This window comes from Marmota monax, unplaced genomic scaffold, assembly GCF_021218885.2.
Source record: "Marmota monax isolate L192 unplaced genomic scaffold, Marmota_monax_Labrador192_F-V1.1 WCK01_AAM20220418_F8-fsc00153, whole genome shotgun sequence".
NCBI lineage: Eukaryota > Metazoa > Chordata > Mammalia > Rodentia > Sciuridae > Marmota > Marmota monax.
This window is the reverse complement of record NW_026692146.1, coordinates 267,739-282,819: the sequence shown is the minus strand read 5'-3', so window position 1 is coordinate 282,819 and position 15,081 is coordinate 267,739. Positions and strand designations below refer to the sequence as shown.

General features: G+C 34.9%; 1 protein-coding gene across 9 annotated transcripts in view; it reads right to left on the bottom strand.

Moving 5' to 3' along the window:
• The window catches only part of Disp1 (dispatched RND transporter family member 1), a 207,080-nt gene that overhangs the window by 114,139 nt on the left and 77,860 nt on the right, over positions 1–15,081 (bottom strand). For 7 of the 9 annotated variants that reach the window (XM_046418952.2, XM_058571672.1, XM_058571680.1 and 4 more), the window contains one exon: positions 7,991–8,067. In XM_046418952.2, the coding sequence (XP_046274908.1) occupies positions 7,991–8,067 (77 nt within the window). Of the gene's footprint in view, positions 1–7,990; positions 8,068–15,081 lie in introns of those variants that run through there. The other 2 variants (XM_046418972.2, XM_058571681.1) reach the window with 2 other exon arrangements.

The following is a 15,081-nucleotide window of genomic DNA, read 5'->3' as shown; positions in this document are numbered from 1 at the left end:
ATAAGAAAACCCACTTGTCTTCTATTAAGTCAGACATTAAAAGAGATTTGCAAACAATTTAGAATAATGTCACTCTTCTAATTTTTTATTATGAAAATTAGTTATTTTTTCATGAACTATGTCCATATTGACATGCAATAGGCTTATTTTTTTAAAAAGTTAATAAGTTTTTCTGAAATTGTTTTAATTCCTACTACAGTCAAGATTGGTAGAGATGACAAACAAAAGTTCTTAGAGGTTCTCAATTTCAAGATTGTAAAGAGTTCTACAGACTATAAAATTTGAGAACCACTGGCTTAGGGTATAGAAAATGACTAGAAGACTATAAGAAAATGTTAGGGAAGCAACATATATGAGAGACGTAGATGTGGGCCTAGAATAAATGAGGCCTAAACAGCCTTCATTTCCATAGTGCCTGGGTGAATTAATTCACTTATAACTATATCTCTATATAGTGTGTGTGTGCGTGCGTGTGTGTGTGCGTGCGTGTGTGTGTGCGTGCGTGTGTGTGTGCGTGCGTGTGTGTGTGCGTGCGTGTGTGTGTGTGTTTTGAAGACCACAGAACCCATTAATTAATTGGGACTAGGTCAATATACCTAATATAACACACTAATTAGTTACTTCACAGTTAAGTTCCCTCACCTTCTACCACTGGTGACAAGGGGATCTTTTGTTGCCATACATAACCCAAAATGAAGAGGCCCTAATTCAAGCTAAGCTATATTGGTGATTACACATTTTCTAAATATCAGACACCTTGGGAAAATCCTGAAAAGATTTTTATTTAATCAAAGTGATAAATTACTAATAATCTACCCTCAATATTTTATTTCAAAGGAGTCAGTCATCTTTTCCATAATACACAGTGGTAGAGTATAAACTTTCAAGCCCTCACTGGACAACTATTCTTGAGCACCATACACTCAGTGTAGAAATTATAGCAATATATCTCTATACCAAAATTAGGTAAATTCATAAATACACACCTACATACACATATATACACACACGCTAGAGATTTTAAAGGGATAGATGAAGTAAATGATATTTTAACATATTCCAAATTTGGATTGGGTTTGTGGCTCAGCAGTAGAGCGCTCACCTAGCATGTGCGAGGCCCTGTGTTCAATCCTCAGCATCAGATAAAAAAAAAATTAATGCAGTAGGGATATATATATATATATATATATATATATATATATATATATTCTAAATTATTAATTAATGGCTCAAAAACTTTCACCAGGACTATTTTATTATTAATCATTCATATATTAATATAATAAAAATAGTGCTATTACATATGGATGAACCCAAAGTTCAATACATAGAGTAATAAGTAATTATACTGCAGTTGAATAACCAGCCATATTGAAGGAACAGGACCTAATAAACTCTAACATTGTTTGGTGGCATACTGTAAGATGAAAGAAAAAACAACTGTCTAAAAATGTTATAATTTGGAAACTTCTTTTTGTCGGAAGTTTCCAACTTGGCACAACTAGCATTTTGGACCATATAATTTGTTGTTTTAAGGGCTGCCCTGTGCATTGATAGGGTGTTTAGGAGCATTCCTGTCATCTATTCCTAGATGCCATTAGTCCTCACCCAATTGTGACAACAAAAAATGTTTCCAGCCATTGTAAATGTCAGTAAATGTCCCCTGGAGTATAAAACTGCCTCCAGGTGAGAATCACTGCTTTATGTGATACTACATGTGAATAAATTAGTCAATATATTGTAGATAATTAGCATCAAATTTCTCTCTGCTGAGAAAGGAGTTACAGACTAGAAAAAGGGGAAGGTCAGAGCCTGTCCTGTTGAACTGGAATCATAGGTATGAACACCATGTTTAATATGTATACATACAAATATGGAAACAAATATATGTGTGAGTGGATGTGTTGGTATATATAATTCCTAGCTCTGCCCACTTAAAGAGCACAGGGAATGACACCCATGCAGTATGGGGCACAACCAGCACCCAGATTTTGGTTTTTAAATATAATCTTCAATAAAAGAATCATGGCTCGGGCTGGGGATGTGGCTCAAGCAGTAGCGCGCTCGCCTGGCATGCGTGTGGCCCGGGTTCGATCCTCAGCACCACATACAAACAAAGATGTTGTGTCTGACGAAAACTAAAAATATAAATATTAAAATTCTCTCTTTCTTTCTCTTTCTCTCTCTCTCTCTCTCTCTCTCTCCCTCTCTCTCTCTCTCTTTAAAAAAAAAAAAGAATCATGGCTCCTTGGAGCTCTAGGACCAATGTAGGCAAAATATAATGAGAGCTTTGACTATTTTTTGGTGCCTCAAAGTATGGAAGTGCTAAAAAGAAAAAAGAGAGAGAGAGAGAGAGAGAGAGAGAGAGAGAGAGGGGAAAGTGGAAAGGGCACAAAAGTCAATTCAAAGGTACTCTCAATGGCCAGAAATAGAACCATATGAGCAGCAAAACACACAAATAACACTAATGCATTATAACCCATGGAAAAAGATAAATAGAGGCCATACTGATATAAATAAGTAAATGAGGGGAAAGAGACAGTTTTCATTCTAGTAGCTACCAATTATACAATGTAAACACGATAGAAAAAAGAAAAATCACCATTAGGCCAATACCATAGTAATTACTGTAGGAAAGAACCATCAATGGATGCCAAAATCAGTGAGCAAAAGTTTGGTGAGAAGCAGGATATCTGCATCATTTCACAGTATCTCCACACAAAATATTCACGAATCACTAAGAGGAAAATGCAGCTTTACAGAGTAAAACCTGGGTCATCTTTATCATGTGGTCAAAGTGAAAAGCACCGATAAGACACACTGATATCATATACCCTTGAAGGTACAGCATCCCTTCTGTAGGATGCATAATCTAATATGCACTGGCTCAATCGAATCATGAGGAAACTTCAGTTACACACACACACACACACAATGATAAAATCTCTTTAAAATTGCCAAAGTTATGAAAATAAAGAAGTGGGGAAATATTACAGATTGGAAGAAACTAGAGAAACAAAAAACCTGCAATGTGGAATCCTGGAGTTGGAGTTGGGGCCAGAGAAAGGATACAAGTGGAAAAATTGGCAAAATTTAAATAAAGTTTAGGTATCAATCAATAGTACAATAATGTTAAGTTCTTTAAGAACTTTGCAATGGTTACATAAGATGCTAACATGAACAAAAACTGGCTGAAGAGTTAAAAGAAACTTGAATTTTCTGAAGGTTTAAAATTATTTTATAATAAAAAGTTTTAAAAAATAAAGAAAGAGAGTGTCTCTAGACCCAGGTGAATGAACAAGAATTCCAGGGCAGAGAAACCCAGGAATTTGTTTTCTAAATGACGAGTTATTCGAATGTGATCACTTCACAAGAGTTTGGGGATCCTAATCAGTAGTGAGAATATCCAATCCATATGGTCATTGTCTATTGACAGCCAACTATAGGATAGGTACTGTACTAGGCTACTAAGATGAATCCTTGTCTCCAAAGAGCTGTCAGTCTAAGTCCTTCTCATAAAGTATGAATGGAATGACTTCCATTTTTTAATATAAAGTGTATTTTGCGTTTTGTCTCCTTGTAAGCAAATGTAGCATACTGTCAATTTTCCTTGTTTTATGTGTATAGAATTGTAATACTACAGAGCCCTATGTTTCCAACAATCCTTCTGCAAACATATTTACAACCATGTGTGTGATTAACAAAACTGAGCCTGCTTATGTTTATGTAACTATTTATGTAATTCTTGTACAGTCTATCTCTAAACAACGTATGGTCTTTTGAAAACTGTGGAAAAAGTTTAAAAGACATGAAATTATTCTCCTAAATTATTTTAACCAGCATTTCTTTAATTACTAGTACTATCCCACAAGATATGTATATATATGTGTGTGTGTGTGTGTGTGTGTGTAATCTAAAGGCTGATCTAAACCAACTTACATATTTCACTACTCTTTACATGCAATAGATCTTAGTAGTCTTCCTGAAAAAAATTCTTTTGTAAAAATTTCTTTTTATTTTATCTCTAATTTTTAAATTTTTGTTGTATATTAATTTCTAAACATTTATACAGACATACTGTGCTGATGTTTAATATGTTCTTAATTATCATCATTTTTTTCCAATAGGCTGTCATAAGAAAATAAGGAATTTATATAACTTCATTGTAAAATGCTTTCTTTGCTCCACCAAATTCCATAGACAACCAAGTCAGAGAAAGGGGAAATGGCTTAAAACATATATTATAGCAAGTTTTAAATTGGAACAAAGGAAACACAGGAATTATTCTTCTGTATTCGTTCACAAAACTATAATGAGAACAATTTAGTTCCTTTAACTTGACCTGCATATTTGCAATATTTCTTCTTTCTTCCCTAGACAAAGATACTTTTAAATCTAATGCAGACAAGAGAAGAACCCACCAAACTTTAATTTCCTTTTCCTTGTCCCATTGTATTAGAGTTCTTCTAAATATTTGCCATTCCCAGATTACTGAAACAGAAAGAGAGGCCAGTCCTTTGTAGTGCAGATGACTGGGATAGTCCTAGTAGTAAAGCAAAATTCTCACGCCTTCTAGGAGGAATTAAGAAACTGACTCTTAAAGATGAGACAAAAATTACTAAAAAATAAATTAGTATTCTTTGTAATGCATATTTATTTTATTCTTGACAATCTCACAACATAAATACATACAGTAAATAGAAATAATGAAAAACAATTAAAACCTAAAAAATCTTCATGGCCATTTGAGGTAATTCCTTATATGTTTGTTCATAAAGTATTTCTTTAAAGATTTGTCAAAATCCTGGAGCTGGGGTTGTAGCTCAGTGGTAGAGCACTTGCCTAGCACATGTGAGGCACTGGGTTCGATCCTCAGCACCACATAAATAAATAAAATAAAGGCATTATATCCATCTACAACTAAAAATATTTTTTAAAAGATTCATCAAAATTCTATAGAAAAGAACTGGCTATTTTTCTAAACGTTAATTCTTAAAATCCTTAACCCTCCTCATCTCAAATTTCCCCTTTTGTTCAGTCGAGTTAACTAACTTTAAAATGTTTTGATTCAATACAACAGTCTTAAGTTATGTGTACATATTGGATAGACAAATACAGCCATACACAGAACTCTATATGAAGATATTTACTCAATAATTTGTTCCACTCTGTTCTTTTCAAATAGGAATATATTTTATGTCTCCTCCAAAATCTAGAATAAAGATTAAGGTAATAACTTTCTTTTAAGTCAAACTAAAGGTATAAATGACTTGTAAAACCTTCAAGAAACCATAACAACTGAAAATATTGTGTTACTAATTTTACAATTTCAAACTATGCCTAATCCCAATATGTGTTTGCCAATAAATCCATTATGATGCCGCAAGCCTGGCTCTTGGCCTGACACTGTAAAGAGAACTGCAGGAAGGAAGACAAAATAAACACTTATCTGAAAAATCCATTAAGGTAAGCAACTGAAATAGTACCTTATCGACAACCCTAAAAGATATGGACAAGTTCTGTTCTTGTGATATACAGTAGGCCTGAAAGTTTCTCAAAGTCAAACAAGTAAAACTAATTTTCCTATATATAGAAAATGTTTCTAAAACTCTTCCAGACATTTTATTTTAGGATGATTATCCACCAAGTTCCATGTAGACCTCTCTCCACATTTTGTATGGAACCATCTTTGTTCTTGAGTAGTTCAATTAAAAAGAATAATTGTTGCCCTCTTTAAAAGACCTAAGTTCTTTCCTGTGATAAACAGCCTCCCCATAGTAAAGGAACCTGCTACAAAGGCCTGAGCAGACCGCATTCCATAGCATGGAAAGGTTATTGTAGAAGCGATTTTAAGTAAATAATGTTCTCTAACTTTCTGACTGCAAAACTAGTGCATGCATACTGAAGAAAAAGTGGGTCACACAAGAAAGCACTAACAGTGAAGTAACAGTTATCTATGATCCTGAAGCCCAAACACCTATTACTATCTTGGGTTATTATATTTCCAGTCTTTTTCATGTACCGTATCTGTTTCTCTTTTCAAAATATGAGATTGTGCACCCTGCTTTTGCAATAACTCTCTCAAGTTAGCTTAAACTTCATAAATATACATGGTAGTGGTTGCATAAGATCACATCATCCAGAGCTCAAAATATATTTAAACAAGTTTCTATGATTTAACTTTTAGACTGCTTCTGATTTTTTAAAACTACCTCAATCATGAACTACCATAAAGGACAATAACTTTATGCATGACTGTTTTGGCATGTTATTATTTCCTTAAGACATTCTTAAAAGTGGAATATTGACACATATTACAAAATTGCTTTCTTGAATGTTATACTCATCTATATTACATAGCAATGTATGAATGTGCATGTCAACAAATCTTTAATAACAACACACTGTTACATATTTTTTGTTAAATATATTTTAATTTAAAAACAGTATCTTATTTTAAACTTATGTTTCTTTTGTTATTAAGGAAATTAAATCATTTTTTATATGTACTAGTAATGTGTGTATGTTCTCTTCTCTGAATTGAAGTTTTGTTTATTATGACTTTGGTCTTGGGACTGGGGTTGTAGCTCAGTGGTAGAGTGCTTGCCTAGCACATGTGAGGCACTGGGTTTGATCATATGCACCACATAAAAATAAATAAATAAAATAAAGGTATTCTATCTATAAACACACACACACACACTTTTTTTTTTTTTTGGTACCAGGGATTAAACTCAGGGGCACTCAATCACTGAGCCACAAACTCAGCCCTATTTTGTATTTTATTCAGAGACAGGGTTTCACTGAGTTGCTTAGCACCTCGTTGTTGCTGAGGTTGGCTTTGAACTTGCAATCCTCCTGTCTCAGCCTCCGGAGCTGCATGTCTGGCTAAAAATATTTTTTTAAAAAGACTTTAGTCTTTTTCTTATAGATTCATTTTTTTTTCATGAAACTAATTATTACTAGCTGGCTTTTCATCTCTGCCTTTAAGTTTAACGTGTCTTAAAAATTTTATTTTAGCCATGCATAGTGGTTCCAGCCTCTCTGGATACTGAGGTTGGATTACTTGAGCCCAGGAATTGGATGCCAGTCTGAGCAACATCGAACCCATATCAAAAAGAAAATTTTACCTTTGAATATATTCTTCATCATTCACAAAGATAGATGTAAACAACTATATTTAATTCAAATTGAAAATTCTACAATATATGAATTCTTTATATAATTTACAAAGTTTACCAGTCATTCATGAGGTCACTAAAAAAACAAACAGAACTTACATCACCCATCTCACCTTTATCATCTCTTTCACATTACAGCATTCCTCAATTTGTAACAGCCAATGCTAAAAACACTCAAGTGTGAAAAACAGACATCACATGTGCTTATTTGGGTTTCAAGCAACTCAACATTTATGTGGCAACAAACATGAAAAAGTAAAAATATTTCACTGAGGCCTTAAACAGCTAAAACAGGCATCTTACTGCCAGTGAATGAACTATTATTTAAGATATTAAATAACTGTTTTTAAAGCAAATGTTTTACTAACAAGTATGATTTAAAATCTAATAGTCTTCAAAACTGCTTCCCTGAGAAGGCCAGTTTCAGTACACAGAAAAGCTGCTAGACGCCTAATTTATTACAATGCAAACTCTTTACTCAAAAGTAGGTGGAGAGGAAGCTACTAAATAAACATACATTAATTAAAGTGCAGGCTTTATACCACCCCCCAAACAGTATTTACACTTAATCTCTTTACACATAAACTTACACTATTAATATTAATGGGTAGACCTCAGTTTTCCTCAAATTAATTTGTAAGATTACAGACCCTTCCCTAAAGTTCTTTTTCAAAATTAATAAGAGCATCTGAAGGTTTTTGTTCTCAGAGTAAATTTAAACAACATACAGCATGTTATACTTCCATTTCTATAATATCTTATGTTTACAAAAATGCTTTATCCAAACATTAGAGTTGATCAACCCCTACCTTTCACACCCACTGCCTCCTTCCGAAGCCAGATGTCTGTGTGCATAAGGGAAGCAGCTGAGCAGCTGGGAATCAACCTAAGTATTAAACCAAAGGACTACTGGTTAGAAATAAATAATTAAAAAAAGCATTGGCCAAAAAATAAAAAGAAACAACTTGCAAAACTAATTATGAGCTCAAATTAACTTACTTATAATGAAGGTACATTCAAATCAAAACACTAGAATGGACCTTTTATTAATCAATTTAAGTTAACTGATACCTGATGCTGACAGAGGTGTGGGAAAATGTACAGTTACCCTATGACATAGAGAAAGTAAACTGGTGCAGCCTTTATAGAGGACAACCAGTAATCTATTAGTATTCTTTTAAATATACCTTCAAAATCCTTTAATCCAGAATCCCACTGCCACAGGACTTTATTCTATGACTAAACCTAAACATTCATCAAAACAGCATATATAAAGATATGTGTTATAGCTTTTTTTCTTTAGTAAAAAAAGAGGAGGGGCTGGGATTGTGGCTCAGCGGTAGAGCGCTCGCCTAGCACAAGCGGGACCCGGGTTCGATCCTTGGCACCACATAAAAATAAAGGTATTGTGTTGTATCCATCTACAACTAAAAATTAAGTATTAAAAAAAAGAGGAAATAGAAGCAAAGTATCCATCCATAGGGAACTGGTTGTATAAACAAAGGTCCATCATTTAATAGAACTTTATGAAGCCATTAAAAAAATGTTTTTATTTCCTCATTTTTTTCTATATTTTAAGATGTTTACTTTTATTTGCCAATTTTCAGAATAATCAATTAGTTCCTTAACATTCCCTAAATCTAATCAGAGAGGAATTGGGATTTTTCTTTTTTTTTCTTCTAATTATTTTTAAAGCCCAGTCAACATTCTCTCATTCAACTTCTGTTTGCTCCTTTATTCCTAGAGGAGACATGTGAAATGCCTCAGAAACCAAGGGGTACATCTCCACTGAAGGGAAGAAGAGAGAAAGGAGGTACACACAGTGAGAAGTACCACACAAAAACTCCAACTAATAAGAGAAATGGTACTGATCATCACCAGAGAACACTGAGTATGAATCCCTGGACATGGTAAACTCTGAACATTCATTAATCTATTAAAGAATGGAAAATACTAATGTTGATTATCAAGCACTTGTATGGGGGGAGTAGGAATATCATTGGTCATCTTAGTGATGGTGATTGTACATACAGGAATCTACTTAGATTACTGTTAAACTCCTTGTTAGTGGTTTGTTATATTTATTTTAGACTTTAACTTTATGTAAGAGTTATAAACAGAATCTGTTTCACAGTAGGATCTCATTATATTTAAAGAAGATAACCATAGGCATTTGAGCAGTTATTGGCAAAAAGAAATGGTACCTTCATTATGTATATGTAGAATCAAAATAAATAAATAAAGGAATAAAGGGAAAATCAGTAGAGGAGGAGAATAGGGGAAGTGAAAAGAGGGCAGGATGAGAATTGAAATCAAATTCCTTGCATGTCTGATTTTGTCAAAATGAACCCAAATACTATGTAGAATTACATGCTTTAATTAAAAAGTTATCACCATAAAGAAGTAATGGGTATTTCAGGGAATAGATATATTTAACCTAATTTGAACATTACACAGTGTATACATGTATCAAAACATCACGTGGCACTCCATTAATATGCATAATTTTTATGTTTGTATATAATTGTTAAATTTCAATTTAATTTAAATATTAAAAGAAGACCATTTTTTTTCCCTCAAAGACATGGTGATCTACTGAGAGGGTTGTGCTAATGCTCCAGTGAAAGTAAAATCAGGATGTCAATAGAGAAGAGAAAGAAGCCATTTTGGAGTTCCATTTTTCCAGCTTGTATTAGTTTTCCATAGTTACTATAACAAACTCCCACAAACTTTTTGGCTTAAAACAACTTATTATCTTATATTTCTGAAGAGGAAAAATTCAGCATGTGTATCACTGACTAAAATCAGGATGTTGGCAAGTTGTATGCCCTCTGGAGGCTCTAGGGAAGGATCTGTGTCCTCAACTGCTCCAGGTTCTATAGGCTTCCTGCATTCCATGGTTCAGGGTCCCCTTTTTCATCAAAGGCAGCAACTCCATCAACCCCAGGCTGGAGCTCTCATGAATGGAATTTGTACCCTTTTCCACATCTCCTCCCTTAACTCTGCTTATCCCACCTTCCTCTTTCATTTAATAGGACCTTTGTTTTTATACTGGGCCCATCTTGATAATACAGAACAATCTCCCCAGATCCTTAACTTAATGACAGCTCCAAAGACTCTTTTGCCACATAAGGTAGCATATTCACTGGTTCTGGGGATTTGGACGTCAATACTTTTGACAACTATTCTGCTTGTCACAGCTCCTAAGACATCCAGGACTCTTTCTTTTTCTTTGGCAATAGAGCCCAACTTATTCAACAGGTAAGTAGTATCTCTTAATCTTAGGAAGATTAAACCCCTATCCAACTTTAGGGAATGGATCCCTGGTTTAAAAATAATGATTCCCTATCCTTTTCTTCTGCCTTTAAATTAAAGACATGATGGTCTGGAGGTACAGTAGTAATCCATGGAGCCATGAGGGGTGAAAGCACAAGTTAAAGACTGAGAGGAATATAATGATCCTGATCCTCCTGCCAAGGGTCACTGAACTAGTAGCAGTAATAGCATACCTCTAGATTTCGTAGTAAATGAGAAAACTAAAATCCTATGGGTTTAAACTATAATGATTATGTTTGCTGTAACTTGCAGCCAAGCATCTTCCTAATCAACGTACTTGAATACTAGTCTATTACATCACCTTTCAAATTACTGCAATTTGTATCCATATCTCCCTTAATAAGCTGAGTGTTCCTCCATGGCAAGAGGAACTTTGCCCAATACCTAGTCCCTATAATAAATGGCTCCCAGTGATTCCCACCCCTGGATTTATATGCTTATGTAATTCCTCCCTTTGAATATAGGCTAGAAATAGTGGTTTACTTCTAAAAACAGTTTATAGCAAAAGTGAGGAAGGGTCACTGCTGTGACAACATTATAAAAGAATGTAATGTCCCTCTTTCTGGTTGTTATGGATTGAATTTTTATGCCCCCTTCTAATATTTATATGTTGGAATCCTAACCTCCAATATGATGGTATGAGGAGGTAGCTAGGTTGTGAGGCTGGAGCTCTCATGAATGGAATTAGTGCCCTTATAAAAGACATAAGTGAGTTTGCTTCCTCTTTTCTTTGTTCTCTGCCATGTGTGGATACAAAAAGAAGATGACTGAAACCAGGAACAGGACCCTCACCAAGAACTCAATAATGTCAGTATAGTGATCTCAGACTTCTAGCCAACAGCACTGTGAATGATATTTTATTTAACTCTCCCAGCTCATGGTACATTTATTGTAGCAGCCCAGGCTGACTGAAACACTGATTCCTCCCCATCCCCATCATCACCTCTTTCTAATCACTTGCTTCCTATGATGAAATAGATTGTTGTGATCTGACCTGTGGAGAGTAAGGAACTAAGAGCAGCTTCAGAATAACAACCATCAAGAGACTGAGTCCCTCAGCCCAAACAGGCTAGCAGGAACTCAACTCTGCTACCCTAAGTAAGCTCTAAAGCAGATCTTTCCCCAGTGAAACATTAAAATGGCTGCAGCACTGAACAACACCTTCATTGAATTCTTTTGAGAGACCCTGACTGTGCCAGTAGACCCAGCTAAGCTGTGTACAAATTCCTGACCCACAGGAACTGTTACTGTTTAATAAATTTTGTTTGAAATAAATTATTATGGAAATAACTAATTTTGTGTCCAATAAGAATGTGTTGAATTTTCTAAAAAGCCAGGCACAGTGGCACATGGCTGTAATCCCAGGACCTCAGGAGGCTGAGGCAGGAGGATCACCAGTTCAAAGCCAGCCAGCCTCAGCAATGAAGAGGCACTAAGCAACTCAGTGAGACCCTGACTTTAAATAATAAAATACAAAAAAAAAAAAAAGAAAAAGCTGGGGATGAATGTGGCTCAGTGGTCAAGTGCATCTGAGTTCAATCCCCAGTACCAAAAGAAAAAAAAAGGAATGGTGCCCAACCACTGATGCAGCTTGTACTTCTTTTAAAAAGTCATCAGTATGGGCTGGCAATATGGCTCAGTTGGTAGAGTGCTTGCCTCACATGCACAAGGCCCTGGGTTCAATATCCAGCACCACAAAAAACAACAACAACAACAAAAAAGTCATCAATACCAGCTATGATTGCTCCAAGTCAGTTCACCATATCATTTCCTAGGATTCCATGACAATCTCAACTGTCCTTCAAATATTTCTTTTTTTACCCTGATTTTAAGGAACTCTAGCTTACTAATCAGTGGTTTCCAACTGCTCATTTACCCCAAACTCCCTCACCAGGTCTAGAGTTCTGTAGGATCTGGCTCATACCTCCTTCTCCAGCATCTCCATTCTCCCTCAGAGGCTCTCCATCCAATCCACTGGCCTCCTCTCAGATCCTTCTATTGGCTATGCTCCTTCCTACAACCTCTCCACGCTGTTTCCTTGGGGTGAAACATGCTACCCTCCCTTCTTCACTAAGACCCTGCTCTTTTCCTTCAAAGCCCATCCTTAAGGGTTTTCAGGGAAGCCTTTCAAGACCTTCCCAAGCAGCTCAAATTCCCTATTAGAAAATTCAGAGTATCTTGTACTTGGCCCTCAAGACACTAATCATACACCATTTACACTTGGGAGGTTACAGATAATCATCTGTCTCCCTCATTGACGTTAGGTAAGGGTAGGAAAACACCTATTGGCTGATGTTTTTTCTCAGTGCTTGATACTTCTGCATTCCAAGAAATATAAAACTCATTTTAGGTAAGAGAGGGAAACTAACTTGTCCAAAGTCACAGAGGCAGGAAAAAGCAGGAACAAGACAAACTCATTCCCTTGACTCCAGAGACCCTGTACTTTATCTCTCTACTTGATATTTTAACATGTTCAAATATCCATCTTAATTTGTGTACAATATTTCAAACATAAGAGAGATAAAGAAACTAATACAATGAATACCCATGTATCTGCCTCCCAATTTGGAAAAACATCTTAACATTTAGCTTTATTATTTATTTTATTTAAACAAAACATCACAAATAGAATGCAGACCCCTATGGAACATTCTGGGATCTAATTCTTTCTTCCGTCCAAGGAGGTAACCACTACCCCAGATTTAAAATTTATTTTCTCATGCATGTCTTATACTATTATTAGATGTGTATCCATAAACAATGCACATACTGGGTTTTGGTTGGTTGGCTGGTTGGCTGGTTAGCTGGTTGGTTAGTTGGTTGGTTGGTTGGTTGGGTTGAGGGGAGTTGTTTTTTGTTGTTTTTATGTAACAGGGATTGAACCAAGGGCACTTAACCACTGAGACATATCCCCAAACTTTTTTATTTTTTATTTTGAGAAAGTATCTCACTAATTTTATAAAAATACCATCATATCCCCTCTATCATTCCACAACTTCTTTTTGCTCAACACTGTTTTTGAGAAAGGGTCATACACAGCCCTACTTCATCCTTTGTAACTGCCAATTTTTGTTCCACAATATAAAGACACTAAGATTACTATACTTATTTAATGCACATTTAGCCAGTTTTTATAGTTTCCAATTACATGCAGTGCACAGTAAACCTTTTGATGCCTGTCTCCTTATACATGGGTGGGAATTATTCCCATATATTTCACTAAGTAGATATCTGTTGGGAAGAAGGATATGTGTATAGATGATGCACAACTGCTCACCAAAGTACTGGTGCACAGTCTTCATTTTGGCCTGTGTATTAAAGATTGAAGAGAATCCCTAGCCTATACTCCAGAAACTTCTCTTCTAGCACCATGATGAACAGCAGCCAGACCTCCATATGCACGACTCATATTCAAGAAATGAACAGAATGTCTAAACCAGAGAAGAATAGCAATTAAAAATGTTATTAAATGTTTGTTCTATGTCAAACACTGATATCCTAAGAACTTGAAATAAATAATATCTTTTAATCTTCATGACAACTCCACGAGGTAGATATTGTTAATTCTCAGTTTTGCCATCTGATACATCAAATTCCCTTAGTAACTCTGCTTTTCAGAACTTTCCAAGTTGTTTTTGTGTATTTTTTTTCTCCCAGGAAAACTTTACAGAGTCATGTACATATCTAAAATACAATAGCAAGAGTCAAGAACTCTTTTAATTTTAATTCATAACAGACATCTAATAAATATTTTCTGATGCAGTTTCTACTTAAAATACTCTTTGTCCCTCTCAGAGATCAAGAAAGGTACTGGCTACTCTGTCCCTCCAAGAGATCAAAAAAGGTACTGGCTACTTTCAATCTTTTTAAGCTCCCAGTATATTGATTGGGGCAACAGGGGAGAAGGAGGAGTTAAAATAATTTATAGTAACTCTTAAAGTTTAGTTTCTTTAGAACATATACAGAAAACATATAACAGTGTCTATAAATAAAATTGGGTATATAATACTTTAAAATCTAAATTTAAGATCCTTCATGAATATAAAGGCTCAATCAACCTGAATAACCAACTAACCCCATCCCATTACAAGCCCAGAATTCTAATTTTCTATCCTCTCCTACTGACTCCACAAACTTAGTTAACTAAAGCAATAATAATAATTCCATTTGACCTGATAATTATTTAACTTTCCCTTCAGAGTTAGGTGTAAGAGGGATCAGAATTCTTCATAAAGGATTAACTTTCATAGTCTCATTTTAAAACACAGAAAAGAGTAAGAGGAAAATAAAATCCCTCTATTTTTCTTTATAATTGTTTCATCATGCATGATTTGTTTTAATCTTTTGAAGCTTGAATTAGCTAATCGTAAAGTTATCAGGAGCTTTTACAGTAGAAAATCCTCCTGATTTCTGCAAGCTTCACTAGCTCCTCAAAGTTGAGTTCAGAATGAAAGAATTCCTTGTTAAAATGCAGTATTTGGATCAGCTCTTGGTTACAAACTAGAAATATTAATTTGTTGCTACTGTAATGGAAAAAAAAGCTTATAACAAAAGGATCTGATTA